Source organism: Pogonomyrmex barbatus, unplaced genomic scaffold (genome assembly GCF_055798465.1).
Source record: "Pogonomyrmex barbatus isolate J1 unplaced genomic scaffold, ASM5579846v1 scaffold19, whole genome shotgun sequence".
NCBI classification, from domain to species: Eukaryota; Metazoa; Arthropoda; class Insecta; order Hymenoptera; family Formicidae; genus Pogonomyrmex; species Pogonomyrmex barbatus.
The window spans coordinates 620096-636856 of record NW_028297115.1 but is presented as its reverse complement, the minus strand read 5'-3'; the positions used below and the strand labels follow the sequence as shown (position 1 = coordinate 636856).

Here is a 16761-nt window from a genome sequence, read left to right as displayed (position 1 = left end):
TATATAAAAGACGCGGGTACTCTTGCATCTTTAAGAATTATTTTATTAATAGTGAAAGTTAAAAGTGAAACGAGCATTTTTACTTTTAATTTCAGCGAGCGATCCGCTTTTCTGTGTTTAATGATGAGGCAACGTAGCGAAAACGTACTGGAATTTACGTTAGGTAATTATTTCCTTGATCAATTATTCCGTATAATTGTTCATTACGTGACAGCTCTGTTAATATCGACAAAAGTTTCGTCAAAAGTTTTATAATTTAATATTTCAAGAATTCAAGAAAGTCTGTTTTAATTAAATTGAAGATTTTACTTTCTGAATACGTAGAAATTAATTAAAGTAATAATTTTAAACATAAAAAATAAATATAATATTAAATTCTTAAAGAATATATATTTTTTTCATTATTCGTCAATATGTCTCTTTTATATCGCATTTTATTCACAAGTATTTCAAGGCATGTAATAATAAAGATAATACTACGTGATAATATTACGTGTAGGAGCGATCTTGAATTTAGTGGCTTATCAGCCGGATTTATGCGATGATCCCCATTTGGATGGACCAACATGGATGACTCAAGCACGTAAGTGAAATATATATTAATACGGGCACATTATATATATATATATATATATATTACTTACATAAATCATCTATATTTCTTTTTTATAATTGTTATTATATCTTTAATAAACCTGTATATTTTTAAAGTACACAATTATTTGATGCATAAATGTTTTTTTGATAAGGTATCGAACGTGTAGTGGAATCACCCTGTCCAATTACTGGCCAATACATGGGAATGATAACAGATTTGTCGGGAATGTGTGCCGAATTAAGCAGCAATTGCAATACTCGCGAAATAATGTATTTTAAAGTGAGCGATTGCGAGTCCGGAGAACTTTATGAAGGTATGCATGAAAAGATAAAAAAAAGTGAAGATAAGTGAAAAATTTATTATTAGACATAGATAAAAGATGTAGGAAGACTACAAAGTGTTAATAAGATACAATTGTATAATTTGCAAATAGTTTTTTTTTCACAATGGTATTATTGAGTTTGGTTATTCTTATGTGGTATTTTGATATAAATTTTATTAATTTAAATAAATAATTTCAAGTAATTTAGTTTGAAAATTTACATATTTATATATTATTATATTTATTTTTTTATTAATTGATATATGTTTTATTTATATTTATATACTTATATATTATTATTCATTCAAAATATTTCTTTTTTTTTTTCACGATGCATTTGCTATTTTAGAACGGACATATCTATGCTTGGGACAGTGGGAGGAAAAAGGCGTGATGTATACCTATACTATGAGAAATGACACTGCTACAAATGAGTGTTTCGTTGGCCTGATCGTCAACGACGAGGAAATATACATTAAAGAAGCCGGCGATCATTGCATGCGAAATATAGATCCTAAAACGCAGGGTATGCGTCTCTATAAAAAAGGTGAGTGTTCTTTATCGATAATTTTTCTATATATTTGTTTGTTTCATAAATTAAATGCTTTTTGGGACAGTCATATAAATTTGTATAATAAAATACAAAATTTATCTTGAAGAAAATCTTTTTGTTTCATTATCATAATTATAGATAATGGACGACTTTTATATTGTTATTAATATTATTTAATTTATATTATATAAGTTATATATATTATATATTATATAAATTATATTATATAAGTATTATTTAATGTATATTATTATATTAAGGTCAATGTTATGGAAATTCGCCGAGTCCTGCACCAACTCCAATAAAACCAATCCCTCACAATCCAATAATGAGGATTACAACGACTCCACGATCGAGGATATCAGGTAGATTAATTAAATATGATTTTATTGTTCAATTCTTATAACTTTTTTTGAATCAAGAATATATAATCATCTTTCTTTTAGTATAATTTATCTAACATTATCATAATATACTATACATATTATATCTCTTTTTGACAATTTTTTTGTGATCTATTGGAAATTAAAATTAATTAGATATGAAGAGATGACTGAAATTGAATAATTTTTTTTCTTAATCGCAGGAACTACTCGAGGATCAGGAAATGCAGTTTCTTCGTCAACTCTTTACAGGCCATCAATGTTCACAACTTTTATGTCCCTCGCTACTGTGATCATTGCGTCTCTATACAGCCTCTTCGTACACGCTCGAATAATGATACCGTCTTTTCAAACTCCATAGTGAATGAATATAATAAATTAGTATACACGTTGCTGCATTTTTGTTATGTGTGGTAGACAATCGACGATAAGTAAGCCAGTAATTTATTGCGAAGACGCGAAACGATACTGTAAAGAATGTGGAAGTATGTGTATTGTATATTGTATTTTTCCACCTCACGCATCACTCCGCCCACACTGCATTTTATGAGATCTTGCTTGTTTATAAAACTGTAAATTAAAAAAATGTGTTCTGCTCCATCGAGCGAGCGGTCGAACGCACATAGAATTTTACAAAGTGAACAATTTCATAGCTGCGAAATATTTTTTATCGATATTTAAGACTTAATGATAAGAGCTGTAATTATACTATGAACTGTTTCGCCGATGATGAAATTGTGATGATTGATCCCTACGATGATACCCTATGAATGTTGCTATTTATTTAACTTCAGAGCAAGATAGGCTACAAGTTAGGTCTCAGTCGTATGCACTGCCTTGTAAGATAGATATTTTCTCGTGACTTTTCACGAAGATCCAAAGAGCCACTGCCGTAAATAATAATTTTCTTATGAAACAACATTACATTAATATGAAAACATGATACAGTACTCTAAAAAGGACAGTAATTATTGATATAGTAATTTTTTAATAATAAATTTTATTTTAAAAAATGCTATGAGATAGGATTTTGAGATCATTCATAGTTAACTTTCTTTAAATTAAATAGGACCTGTCAAGCATCCCTTATATCTTTGTATTATTTAGAGTAGTCCAAACAGTGATATTTTTTATAGTGATACAAGTAAAATTTCTCTCAAATGTTCGTAGAGCAGAAAATGCGCCATAATAAAAAAAGGAAATAGCTCGATATAGAAAGATAAATGAATTATACAGTTATATAAGACTGACATAAAGCTATTATTTTAATACGATATGATTAAATCTTTTTTAGCTTCTTTTTTTTCATTTATTAAGGATAAATGATTATAGCAGATATATATTCTTAATCAATAAAAAGATGCATTTTCACGAAAAATACATATCAATGATGTAAAACTTTGCAAAGAAAATAAAAAAAAAGATAGCCCTCTGTAAAAGTGAAAAATAAGTTAGTAACATGAGCGGAAGTATTAATTTTTGATTTCTGAGAATTAAAATGTATTTTAGAATATTTACATATAATGAAGAAAAGGTTGGCATATAAAAATAGATACTAATATTCAAAACAACATAATACCACTCTTACAAAAATCTAATTTAATACTAGAAATTACTTATTTTGTATATTAAAAATATTGAATAATAATACTTTAATACCCAATACTTTAATACCCAAATAAATAATTAATTATTACCTTTTAGTATTAAAATAATTAATTACTACATTTGAGTATTAAAAGTATTGTTATTCAATATTTTTAATATACAAAATAAGTAATTTCCAGTATTAAATTAGATTTATTAAATTTCTATAAGGACAGAGGGCAATTTTTACTTGTATAAAGAAGTTTTATAAAGATGTTCTTTAATTGCAGCACAATTAAAACATAGATTAAATTCACAGAAATATCACAGTCTAATAATATAAAATATAATAATATAAATGTGAAAGCAAGTTAATACTATGTTTAACACATATAAATCTCTATATAATATAAAAATATAATACATGAGTAAAAAATTTATATGAGTATATTATTGTGTTATACACGGTATTAACTTTTCATATTTAAACTAATGCGAAAAATGAAAATAGGTGTACATAACATGTGTAAACTCGTCGATTATTTATTAGTGCATATTATTGATAACAATGGACATTTTTAAGTATATATTTATATATATTTACGATTTGTATAGAAAATATAATTGCTACTTTAGATGCTTTTTTTATCTAGAATTATTAAAAATTTGATTTTTTACGTCTTTATAATGCACATTTTACATTTATATTTAATTTATATTTAATATAAATGTCAGCGAGTTTATAACTTCAATTAAAGGTGTACAATTGTATAAAAGAATCAAGTGAGCAATAAGGTATTTAAGGAATGCGTTACGTAAATTTAGATGCCTAGAATAAGATTTACGAATGAGTATTGTAGAAGAATTAAAAGCAAGCATTGCTGTATTTGAGCAATATATTCGTGATATCATTAGAAGTTATACGCTAAATATTAATTAAGAAATATGTGTGTGCGTGTGTGTATGTATAATAACTTAATTTTCTGTTACTTCTACCTGCATTTACAGCGATAATGAAAGTATTCGATTTAATAAGATTATATAGCTAACCGTCGTAAAAAAGTTTTATATAAATATAAGTGACAATAACTGATGGTTTTTAAAAAAATATTTGGAATCAAGTGAGACATTTTAGGATATGATGATTGTATTTTACTATACTAACTATACTAAAGGAATTTTGTACTTTTACAAGGTATGTGAGAAAAATAAACATTTATCCTCTTTAAGCATACTGTTCACTCCATATAATATTTAAAATTAAAAGAAAGAATACATTATTTTGAATACATTATTTTACATATTTAAAATTTACTGCTTATTCACATTCTGGAAACTAAGATACTAATTTTTTGAATTAATTAAAGAGAGAAGAGAAGAGAGAAAGAAAGAGAAAATAGAAAAAAATACACATAATATAATTATAAATCATAAACGCAATTATAAGAGTTATCAAAATCGTAATTATAAAGCTATCAAATCACTATAAATTGAATGTAGTTTGCGAGTACAAATTTTATTAGAAAAAAATTTAAGAATACAAATATTAATACAAAAACACTTACATACAAATATTGATTTTGTCATCTCGCATACCTTATACAAATATACACAGTAGTATTTTACATAAACAGTTATTTTTTGTGTTCCAGAATAGTTTCTCAAGTATTTACAAGCATACTTGACAAGGAGAAGGTATGGTCCTCTGAATATAATCAAATGCAAGTGCAAAATTTAAAAAGACCATACACGAAACTAATTTTATTTACACATATTGTGATGGTTTTATTATCTCACATATAAAAATATATAAATATATTTATTGTATACACATATATTTGTTGTTTCACGCAAACAGCTGTCTTTCGTATTTCAGGATAGCTTCCTTTCTTTCAAGTCCCCAAGCATACTTGGCATTCCGGGTATGCGTCTTCGCTGCCACACGGTGGCACGGCACAACGTAGGCAATATAATTCCTGGAAATTGCATTTCCCACCGTTATCGCAGCTTTGGGACTGTAGTCCACCATCCGCGCGACGTCTTCGTACGTGGTGACAGTTCCTCCAGGGATCTTGATCAGAGAATTCCAAACTTTGATTTGAAATGCCGTACCTTTCATGAGGACGTGAACGGAATGAAGGTCGTTGGAATGAAAAATCTTCTCGATAACAGTCCCAGTTTTGTTTGCAGTATCCTTCGATACCACAGTCAACGGCCATTTCGCCGTCAGATCTCTAAGAGCCATTGCCTCATCATCGTCGACGAACCCTAGGTACGCTACGTCTTCGTCGGTGTCAGTTATCGCGACAAGACATTTTCCAAAAGGTGTCTGATGAAACGCATATAACAACTGGAATGTCATGTAATTGTTTTTATATTCGTCCACCGTTATACTTTGAAATACAACCATAATTACGAAGTAATTGAGAAATATTAGATGTGGATCAACAAGTGTCAAAAATGACTTCAAAAGATTTCACAAGATGAACGCCAACTTCTATCAGCTGACTGACTTCGCTTACCATTGATGAAATGAAAGAAGGGATGGTGCTTTGGGCACATGCGCAGACTCATCTATTCATCTCCAAGTCGAATGGTTTTTTTATACATCTCTTTCGAGCAATCTTTCCTTAACAAAGCCTTACGGTAACGTTCGAATTATAAATGATTAAATAAAGAGCAGTTTTCTGGAACTAAGATTTCGAGAGGCACATAAGATAAGAATTGTTCGTTGAATAATCAAATCCGTTAAAAATCAATTTTATGTTCCAAAATTTATACAATAATAACAGAAAATATAAGATAATTTGTTATCAGAATATAGTAGCATATATCATTTGACAAAATACGAACTTAATGATAAAGATATAATTAATAGATATAATTATTAAGATTAAAGATATAATTAATTGTTAATCTGCAACAATATTCTGTTAATCTATTGTATATGCATGAAGTTATTAATATTAACTCTCCGAGTGCAACTGGATTTACGGCATTTGGATTAAAATAATATTTGCTCATAATTGTAAAACTGGCAGACCTACCTGTCTGGCCCTTTTCGTTAAAAAAAAAGTTAAGTGATAGAGGAGACTCAAGGCTCTAAGCATCGCTATGAAAGATCACCATACCGCTGAACATACAAAATTTCGCATGAACATTTCAAATCTACGTGTACAGACGTCTCGAATCTCTTTCTATAAATAACAATTTTGCTAATGCATGAAAAATATTATTTTTCATCAAAATAACATCTCCTTAAAAGTTTTCTATTTCGTTATTGTCAAAAAATAGAATGTCAAATATATCAGATATACAGAGATCTAGATTATATATAGACATCAATTCTATTATACTTAGATATTTATATCTATAGATATAAATATATGTAGATTATTATTAAATATATTCATAAATTATACATAATTTTATCTTTAATTCCTTGTCAACAATTTTTTCTACTATAAAATTAGTCATTTTTACTCTCCTGTATTCAACTTTTTTGCAGATATCAATCTGGACTATTTTTTTCTTGAACACTTATCTTCGACGTGAAAACTTTAAAAGAATTTTTTTCTCTTCTGTATAGGAAAAATAATTACAAATTTAAAAAAATCTATATTTTTTTCTTCATTTCTATTGGAATTCATTAAAAATAAAATATTTAGTAAACAATGTTTCTTCAAATAACCATAAAATATTTATTTTCAATTATAATGTAGACAAATATTTCATGAATATTTTCAGATTGTTGAATATTTTTTTTAATATTTTAAGATTAAAAAATGGCACTAAATCTGACATATCCATATATTCACTGCAAGGATATCGGAAAAACGTATACACTCAAAGAGTTAACATTTATGTAATTATTATTAATTAATATTAACTATTAATATAAATTTGAGATATAGTTCAATAAATTTGAAACAAAAATTTAAATATAATACTAAAGATAATAGATGAAAATGTATAATAAATAAGAAAATGTCATTTCCAAATTCATTTAAAAAATATATGGTTGTTAAATTTTCTGCTTCTAGCTAGATGTCTTATAAAAATGTAATTAAAAATAAAGTACAACGAATAATATATAAAAAGTAATATAATAATTATTAATCTTTGTTTATACAATGTAAGATTCAAACAATGATTAATACTTAATTTTAATGCAATTATTGGTAATTACTAAAGTACTGTCTGTATAAAAGAATATAAATATAACAGTTTTTCGAATTATTATACATTTTTCATTGAAAATAATGTATTTAAATGGTCAAACTTAGCCTAGATATTTACAAAATATACAAAACGTACATGGATAGTGAAATTGTTCATGATGTTAAGTCTAAAGCTTTTATGAATAACTTTTTCTTCTAACAACAAATTTTCTAATGATGGCAGGTGATGCATTGGCATCGACATTGCAAAAAATGCCACGACCGCGTGCATCGGCTAACAATGCTTTCCACATAGGATCCTTCTACGAAACAAACAATTTATTAATTAATTGAAGCTAAAGAAGTATAGATAGTAACATAAAATTGTTTAAATTTAACTGCTGTTAAAGTAACGCGTGACTCAAAGCTTAGAAAGATTGATTAGTAATCAGTGCTACCAGGCTTCAAATTCTATCCTCACTCTATGCATTTGTAGACAAACGGGAAGTCACAGAAAAACTTCTTAATCTAGGTAATGTCAAGAAATTACCTTAGTTCCACTTGTTTTTATAACAACTATTACCAATTAAAGTTCATCATCATGCTTACCATAAAAGTATTAAAATTTCCACATAATATTAAACTGTGTTTAGCTCTTGTAAGAGCCACACAGAGTCTCTGCTTGTCCGACATAAATCCAATACCACTGCTTCTAACGCAGGACATTATTATAATATCTCGCTCTTGACCTTGAAAACCGTCGACCGTATTAACTTCAATATTAATTCTCTTCTTTATGCTATCCGGTACTGAGGATACTCTGAAAAATATATGACTCTTAAATTTGCGATTTTTTTTTTTTTTTTTTTTTTTTTTTTTTTTTTTTTTTATAACTTAGGCCTTACACAAATGGAGAAACAATTTTTGCTTTCACATACAAAAACTTACTTGTCGTTTATTTTCTTCTGTACAAGAGTCTTTTGATTGTTATACGGCGTCAGAACTCCGAGAGAAATAGCGCTATCTGTTTCTTCCCATTTAACAAACATAAACATGGCAAAAATCATATTAGCTACAAATTCTGCTTCGGTGGTGTTGGTAAATTTGTCGTCGTTTTGCTTAAAGGTATGATGTAACACTCTATAGGAATGAAATGGAAATGTTGCATGATAGTCGGTGGCATTTTTTAATTTTCCCTGATAAAAATAATTATTAGGCCAGTACGAGATAGCGTATTCCATTCGGTATTGCGTATCCAACATTATAATTGGACTATTCGATTTAGATCCGAAGATGTTTTGCATTCTCGAGAATATCGATTGATCCAATCCCAACTTTTTCGCCCGCTGACTCAGGATGGTCGCGGGCAGTTGATTTGGGTCTCCCACCAGGACCAACGTATTTACCCCCAGCATCAATGGTATCAGAGTTTCTGCCTCGCAGCTCTGCGTCGCTTCGTCAACGATGCACACTGATATTCCGTCCTTGTGACCGCCAAATATCGACTCCATTTGCTGAGTATAACAAGATGACAGGGTACAGGCAATTATATCAGCACCCATAAGAATTCTGTTTTCCGAGAGACGCTGAGATTTGCTGCGCTCCTTCGAATTCAGCTGACTTATCGGTTTACCGTATTTGAACAACTCGTACTCTATTGACGTGTCGAATAATTTATTCGTAAGCTCCTTCTTCTTCTCTTCGTTCTCTTCCTGGATATTCTTGAGTTCGTTTTGATAGGAATTGATATGCGAGCGTAAAACCGCCGGATCTTCGGCGATAAACGTGCCGCCATTTAAAAAAGCTTCTTTTTCCCTTCTGACAAATCTCTCCAAATGACGTTTCGCCAGCTCCGACACGGAAATGTTCTTCGCCGTTGGATGCATGGACTCCGATCGGCCAATGCGTACCATGTTAAAGCGATTTTTTTGTTTCAGGATGGACCTGACATTCAGAAGTCTCAATACAATTTCATCGATGGCAGCGTTGGACGGTGCGCAAACCAAAATTTTCAAAGACTTGTTGTTGTCCCTTTGCTCGCCATATAGTATTTGAGTTACCAAATTTACAATAACTTTGGACTTGCCCGTTCCCGGCGGACCTTGAATAAAGCACAATTTAGCCTCTTTGTTTAATACAGTGTTGGTCACCTTAAACACGGCCTCTAATTGTCTCAGATTTAAATTCTCTTTCGTGACCAGCGAGGAAGACGTGTACTGTTCATTCGACGATTGCAATTGATAGCTCTGAATCTTCGGACTTACAATTAGTTCCAACAAAGGCGACTGTGGAAGATACTGCAATGCCTGAACCATTCTAATACTTGCACGTAGATACGTGACCGCGCGAACTCTATGTATTCTATTTACAAGAATGTCATGCTCAAGGGGACGCGTTAACAAAGTATATGTTATCACAGCGTATGGATTTTTGACGTAGTTCCTTAAATCCCTATTGTAATGAGTAAAATTCGTAATGATCATGGTGTGTGAATTCGTGACGTACGCAAATATCCTGTGACATTTAAATTTACCGTTTTCTTGTATTACATATTCGAGATACACCAGATCCCCGAAAATGGGATGTATCTCCTGCTTGTACTGCTCTTCCGTGATTAGCACCTCGAGCATCAGGGTCGTCAGGAATAGTTCAGTCGACGGTATCGGAGTACGTGTAATAGAATTCTGCACCACAGAACACATCATAGTGCAACGCCGGGACTTCTTTTGGACTGTATCTAAATCCTTGGTCATGGTGTACCATATTTCAAGTAGTAGAAGAGGCATGGCGACCTCGTAATACTGTTTATAGGAATCGTAGGACAGTTTCATGGGCTGAAGCTCGTTCTCGTCTACTATCGGTGGATCAACATTCTTCAAATAGCGCTGCTCCTCGAGCCATACGGGCTTCCACTTAAAAATGCGCAGTAGAAATTCTTCCAATTTCGGAGTCGACTCCGCTCCGTGCGGAGTCACCGCGGGTGCCTTTGCTAATTTATTTGTGGGTATGGGTGCATCTTTCCATGTTAATTTCTTGAAATTATTATTCTGATCGATTTCGTACTCCCGTACGTCTATCTTATCTGAAAAGGACACTTTCTTTTTCTTTTTTGATTCCGCCCTCGATTTTTCGCGTTTCTCGAGTATCGATTTCAAACTGCCCGGCGAACGATTTTCTTTTTGTACAATAAGAAAATTCTCGTGCGATGTTTCGCAATGGGAAGGTGTCCGTTCGATGGAGTGCAAGTCTGATGATGATGATTTTGCAATGGGATCACTATTTTCGATTCTTTTTTGCATACTACTCTTACTACTATTACTACTACTACTATATTTCTTTTTATTGTCATCGCTTGCTTTCAAATCCGGTGTATTCTTTGTAGGTGCTTGTATAGTATCCGTATTATTTAAATGTAAAGACTGTTGTAGTGATGTGACAATATTGCTCACCGTATCTTTAGAAATGTGCGTTTTCTCATGCGATTTATGTGTATTCCTTTTGGAAGTTGTGGATTTTGTCACATCAGCATTATCCGTTGATTGCTTATTGGACTGATTTGAATTTGATTTTGGCACTTCTGCAGATTTATCTGGAAGCGATTTAGATGTTTCTGGTTCTTCCTCAGGAACAAGAAAATCGCCACGATTTTTTAAAGACATTTTAGCTCTTGGTTTAGCAATCCTGCGATCCTGTTTAACATTCGAACTGTCCGCGGCGGACAGCATCTTCTTTTCTGCAGCAATCTCCTTCAATTTCTCCTTCCTCTTTTCGATTATAATCTTTTTCTCATCCTTAGAAATTGATGGTCCAAACTTTGTTTCACTCAATGAGTGACGGTCATACGATTTAGATCTCTTTTTGTGACGCTTCTGTTCCTTACCATAAAAGGCATCATTAAGTTTATCTTTTAAATTCGACATCTTGTTTTCTTGTTCCGTTAATCTCGATCGTGAAGTATCACGTACTTCTGTTGCTTTGTCTTTGTTATGATCAATTCGGCTTCTTCTTCTTACAGGTAAATTCGGTGCTTCTATTACTGGAATCAATCTCTTGGCTGTTGATTTCTTTGTAATTTTTTCTTTCACACTTTCTAAAGATGGTGTTTGCTCATTTAATTTTTGAGCTATATCCTGTCTTGCTTCTGTTTTCCGTTTGTTTTTATCATCAATATCTCTCGAAATGGACTTTTTAGAAGGAATGATTTCGTCTACATTCATCGACGCGGTTTGAATTATATACTGTCTTGCTTCTGTTTTCCGTTTGCTTTTGTCATCAATATCTTCCGAAATAAATTCTTTAGAATGTTCGACCTCGTCTAAATCCATTGAGACCGCTTGAATTATACCCTGCCTCGCATCTATTTTCCGTTTGCTTTTGTCATCGATATCCCTCGAAGTAGACTTTTTAGAAGGAACGATTTTGTCTACATCCATTGGGACCGCTTGAGCTATAATTTGTTTTGCATCTGTTCTCCGTTTACTTTTGTCAATATCTTTCGAAGTAGATTTTTTAGAAGAACTAACTTTGTCCACATCCATCGGGACCGCTTGAACTATACCTTGTTTTGCATCTGTTCTCTGTTTGCTTTTGTCAATATCTTTTGAAGCAGATTTTTTAGAAGAACTGACCTCGTCTACATCCATCGGAACCGCTTGAACTATATCCTGCCTTATATCTATTTTCCGTTTGCCTTTGTCATCAATATCTCTCGAAGTAGATTTTTTAGAAGAAACGACTTTGTCTACATCCATTGGGATTGCTTGAGCTATACCTTGTTTTGCATCTGTTTTCTGTTTGCTTTTGTCAATATCTTTCGAAGTAAACTTTTTAGAAGGAACGACTTTGTCTACATCCATCGGGACCGTTTGAGCTATATCCTGCCTTGTCCCTGTTTTTTGTTTGCTTTTGTTATCAATATCTCTCGAAGTAGACTTTTTAAAAGGCGCGACCTCGTCTATTAATCGCTCATTCACCGAGACCGCTTGAGTTATATCTTGCCTTGAACCTGCTTTCCATTTGCTTTTGTCAATATCTTTCAAAGTATATTCTTTAGAAAGATCTATCTCATCTATATCCATCGAGACCGTTTTTGTCATCGATAAATCATTACCACGATCATCTTTTTCGTTTTTAATTTCATCATCGATACTTGTAGTATCGATTAATATACGTGATTCAGAAAATGTTGTTTTATCGTCAGAAACTTGAGAAATAATTTGCGATACCCCAGGCTGTGCTATATTCGATACTTCATCCCAGATTTCCAAATCGATCTCATTCTTTACAATTGTATCGCACAAAGTGGATTGTATGTTCTCGTTAAGTAACTGACTTCTAGATAATCGTTCCAACCATGGATTACTCTCATCTTCACTATCCGTTAAAATGATGACTTCATCATCCATATTCAACAGGCCCATTTTCTCTATATTTTGATCATCATCGTTGACACACTCTTGTTCAATCTCAGTCTTAATTTCCGTATTATCGTCATATTTAATATCGAATAACTGAGAATATGGGAATACTCCTTCCTCATCGTCACTCAAATCGACAACATCAATGACCGAGAATCGCGTTTTCGGTTCATGTTTTATCCTCTTTAATTTAATCGGTGTTTCATCATGAGTTTTTTCACATTCAACAGCAGCCATGTGTGCTTCTTCGTCGTCATCTGTTATTTGCAATTCATCTTCATATTTAATAATTTGACCATCTTTCGTATGTACAAAATTTGAGCTCTCTGTAAAATTTAATGCATCGTTTTGTTTATCAATGCTATCCGATTTTTTTCTTATATTATTTTTACTTTTATCTCTGTCACTAGTATTATCATCATTACTATCATTAGTAGAGCAAACGTCAAATGTTTTCTCCTCAAAATCTGATCTCTTATTCTTGTTTGAACATTCTGCAGATTGAAGATTACAAGTATTTTCTTTCTTTACTTCTTTCGCTAGCGATGTGTGAATTATTTCAATATCATCTTCACTCATATCTGAAGTATCACATTTAACTTTTACTAAATTATCAACATTATTACTAGTATTAACGCTTTTGCATGAACTCTGATTATTACAAGATAAATCAGAATTTCCTATAACAAAAATTTAATTTATCAAGAAAGATTTATTAAAACATCTGGTTTATTATAGAAATATAATATTCCTTTTCTCATTCATGTATTATTCGAAAAAACGAGACTTACTCTTTGAAAGATTAATATTAGAGCCATGCTCATTACTACATGAAACTTTTGCCTTTTTATTTGGTAATATCGAGTCATGATCCGAAGTAGATGCACATTTGTTTCCCAAAACACGATTTTCAGGAGAGACAGACGTTCTTTGCAATGTATTATTATTTAAAATTGTTTTTGATAAAATAGGTTCTTCATCTTCAATGGGTGACTAGAAAATTTCATGACAGTTTTAATGATACAAGTATTAAATTTCTGTCTGCTAAAAGCATTAAATATTGTGAAAATGTTCTACCTTAATGAGGCAAATTTTGTAATTGTACAGTGTCTCATTACTTGGATCAATATTTGGGCAGCCAATTCCAATGATATCATTCTCATATAGTTTAATCATCTGATAGGAACTTTTTGCCTCACCATTGACAAAAATACCATTTGAACTCTAAATAAAAATCAAAAAGATAATTTAATTTACAAATATTGATACAATCATTTGTTATGCATACCCGTAAGTCTGTGACATATAAATTTGCATTTGCATCACAGAAAAAGATACAATGCCTACGAGATACTAGAAGACTGAGACACAAAATATCATTTTCTTTTCCTCTACCACAAGTATACTGAAACAGAAAACAAAATTTAAATGTAACATATATTTATATTTCTAAAAAATAATAACATTAATTTATTTCAACAAATTTCATAGAAATTTTTCTTTTACATCCAATTCAATCAATTGAATTCTTTTAGTTCCACCTTTTCATCTATTCTTTATCTCTATACTGAATTATATTAAAACTTTCTTTCTCGCTTTTATCAAACTTTATACAACATCTATTTCAAGTACTTTATACATCTATTTCATCTTTATACATCTATTAAGTGTAAACCAGCTATAAAAGACAGATACATTTTACATACTATCTCAAATGATCTATTTTATATAGTTGAACCAGTGTACACTTAAAATAAAATGGATATATATTTAAAGTTTGACAAAAACAAAATAGCAATTTTTATGTAGCCCAATATAGATAACAATATAGAAAACAAACCTAAAATAAATTCTGAAATATTTTAATAGATTAATAAATATAATTTTATTAAATAGTAATCAATATGTATATCATCTAGACTAAACAAAAAGATCACTTGGCAAGATTTTATGCTAACTTATACTTTTATAAATTTGTGTGTGTGTGTGTGTATGTGTGTGTGTGTGTGTGTGTGTGTGTATAGTTTTATAAATTCTATTCAATCCTTGAATATAATGAAACTTGCATAAAGTAACGAGATCAAAGGGTTACTCGATGACTAATTCAATCCATACTGCAGCACAAGATTTCCAGCTACGTAATCTGTCGTCCTATTCTTGGACTTCTTCGTCGATCGACGAAGATTAGATAATTCTATTCATGTTAAAAAAAACCCATTGTATACATATCAGCAGATTAATTGCCAATTATGCTACAATTAAAGTTTTATCAGGTTTTTAAAGGCAATTCACTGGAATTACTTACTGATCGATCGTGTTCGAAGATAATACGCTTATTATCCTTCTCATGCAATCTTTCTATCGCGAAATTCATCTTCGCGGAGAACTCAAGAATGCAAGAAAGTGTCCTGTTTGTCCTATTGTTTGTTTTTTTCTTATATGCGGCACTGGAAGCTCATCTAGCGTTAACCTTAACGAGATCACACAATAATTCGATACAACTTATGAACGTTCCCTCGCTCTCTCTTCTCGGCGAGCTGTGACTTCTCATGGCACACGATACGAGATTTAGTTGATAAAAATCAGTTATCAGTTTAGAGTACAATTAATCCTATTAGTCGCTTTGTTTACATCGATCCTCAAAAGCGGCATTTTTAGCGACGCAGACTTCCCAAACACATGGCCGCCTCTCGCTGCTTCTCGCTGCGCAGACGCGACGAAACGTAGTAGTAACGTAGATATATGCGCGGGGCACGTAGTGCCAAAGTTTCGCGGGCGGACTTCGGCGATCGGGCAGGTGCGGTCTTTCAGAATGAGCGAGAAACGAGAAAGTAAATATTACCAGTAGTAAGCAAACTGTTCGTAATACTTCGGCAAATCGGCAACGGATTCGATCGAAAATTTTTAATAAATTGGCCGCTGCATTTGTACGAAGAGTTCGCATTTTGCTGACGGCAGAGTTAGCTGACGTAAGCAGACGGTCAAACGCGGATTATGCTCGATTTCTGCTGCCAATCTGCGTCAAATTGTGTATGTAAAAGCTTGCTTGATCTTTATCGTCAATTCCTTTACATTTTGTTGACAAATTTTTTCTCCACAATACTTTATTACGCAGCATTGTGTAAGTTGCATTCTATGTCAAATCTGTAACCTTTCTGCTGAAATTCGCCGTAATTTTCCACTGAATTTGCCCTCGGCAGCTTTTTAATTGTTTAAATTGTTACGATAGATAAAATATTATGAACAAAGCCATTACAGGAATAGAGAATAAAAATTTAATATAAGTTTTGGAAGGAATTTGACGGGGCCCGCGCAACTCTCTCTTCTTTTTGAATTAAGCTGACTGCTGAGATTGAATTTTCTGCGCATGCGTACAAAAGTTGAAGAAAGGCGGGAAACTCCACAGTCGAAACTAGCGCTAATTTGCATAATATAGAGACCTGGATACATATTATTATATAATTGTTTGGAATAAATTTCGATCGGAATTATTTCGTTTTTCCTAAAAAAGATAATAGAAAACTGAAAAAAGAATTAAATAATTTCAATCGGAACCCGTTCTGAACATCCATAATATGTATCCAGTTTTTTGGACAGAACTTTATGCACCGACGTGAAAAAAAAACGAAAAAAAAAAAAAAGGAAAGAGAAACGGCTAGAAGAACAGCCTTTTAGATCTGTTTTTATAGCTAATCCAATGTACACTTGTGATTTAAAATAAAATCAAAATATGTTTGAAGT

General features: G+C 31.5%; 3 protein-coding genes across 4 annotated transcripts in view; 1 reads left to right on the top strand and 2 right to left on the bottom strand.

Annotated features, from left to right (window-relative positions):
- LOC105434107 (uncharacterized) overlaps positions 1-4960 on the top strand; it is a 64941-nt gene extending 59981 nt beyond the window's left edge. Inside the window, 7 exon segments of the mRNA XM_089075673.1 lie at positions 96-163; positions 500-583; positions 750-911; positions 1270-1467; positions 1734-1838; positions 2060-2156; positions 2158-4960. Coding sequence (XP_088931799.1) covers positions 96-163; positions 500-583; positions 750-911; positions 1270-1467; positions 1734-1838; positions 2060-2156; positions 2158-2191 — 748 coding nt within the window. The 3' untranslated portion in view covers positions 2192-4960.
- Positions 4676-5959, bottom strand: agt (O-6-alkylguanine-DNA alkyltransferase). The gene has a single exon (XM_011649655.2). It carries the CDS (start codon positions 5851-5853, stop codon positions 5290-5292), a length of 564 nt encoding a protein of 187 aa, XP_011647957.2. The 5' UTR covers positions 5854-5959; the 3' UTR covers positions 4676-5289.
- On the bottom strand, positions 5654-15873 carry Setx (probable helicase senataxin). 2 transcript variants are annotated; one of them, XR_016138935.1, is made up of 9 exons: positions 15326-15873; positions 14309-14425; positions 14098-14244; positions 13812-14013; positions 8552-13700; positions 8213-8423; positions 7761-7926; positions 5966-6136; positions 5654-5793 (listed from the first exon to the last, which is right to left on the bottom strand). XR_016138935.1 is itself a non-coding variant. In XM_011649677.2 (7 exons), exons 1-7 carry the CDS (start codon positions 15392-15394, stop codon positions 7801-7803), a joined length of 6021 nt encoding a protein of 2006 aa, XP_011647979.2. In that variant the 5' UTR covers positions 15395-15873; the 3' UTR covers positions 6188-7800. The 2 variants fall into 2 exon arrangements, 1 of the variants encoding a protein (XP_011647979.2); XM_011649677.2 differs by lacking the exons at positions 5654-5793; positions 5966-6136 and having other exon boundaries at positions 6188-7926.
- Between the last annotated feature and the right edge of the window lie 888 nt (positions 15874-16761).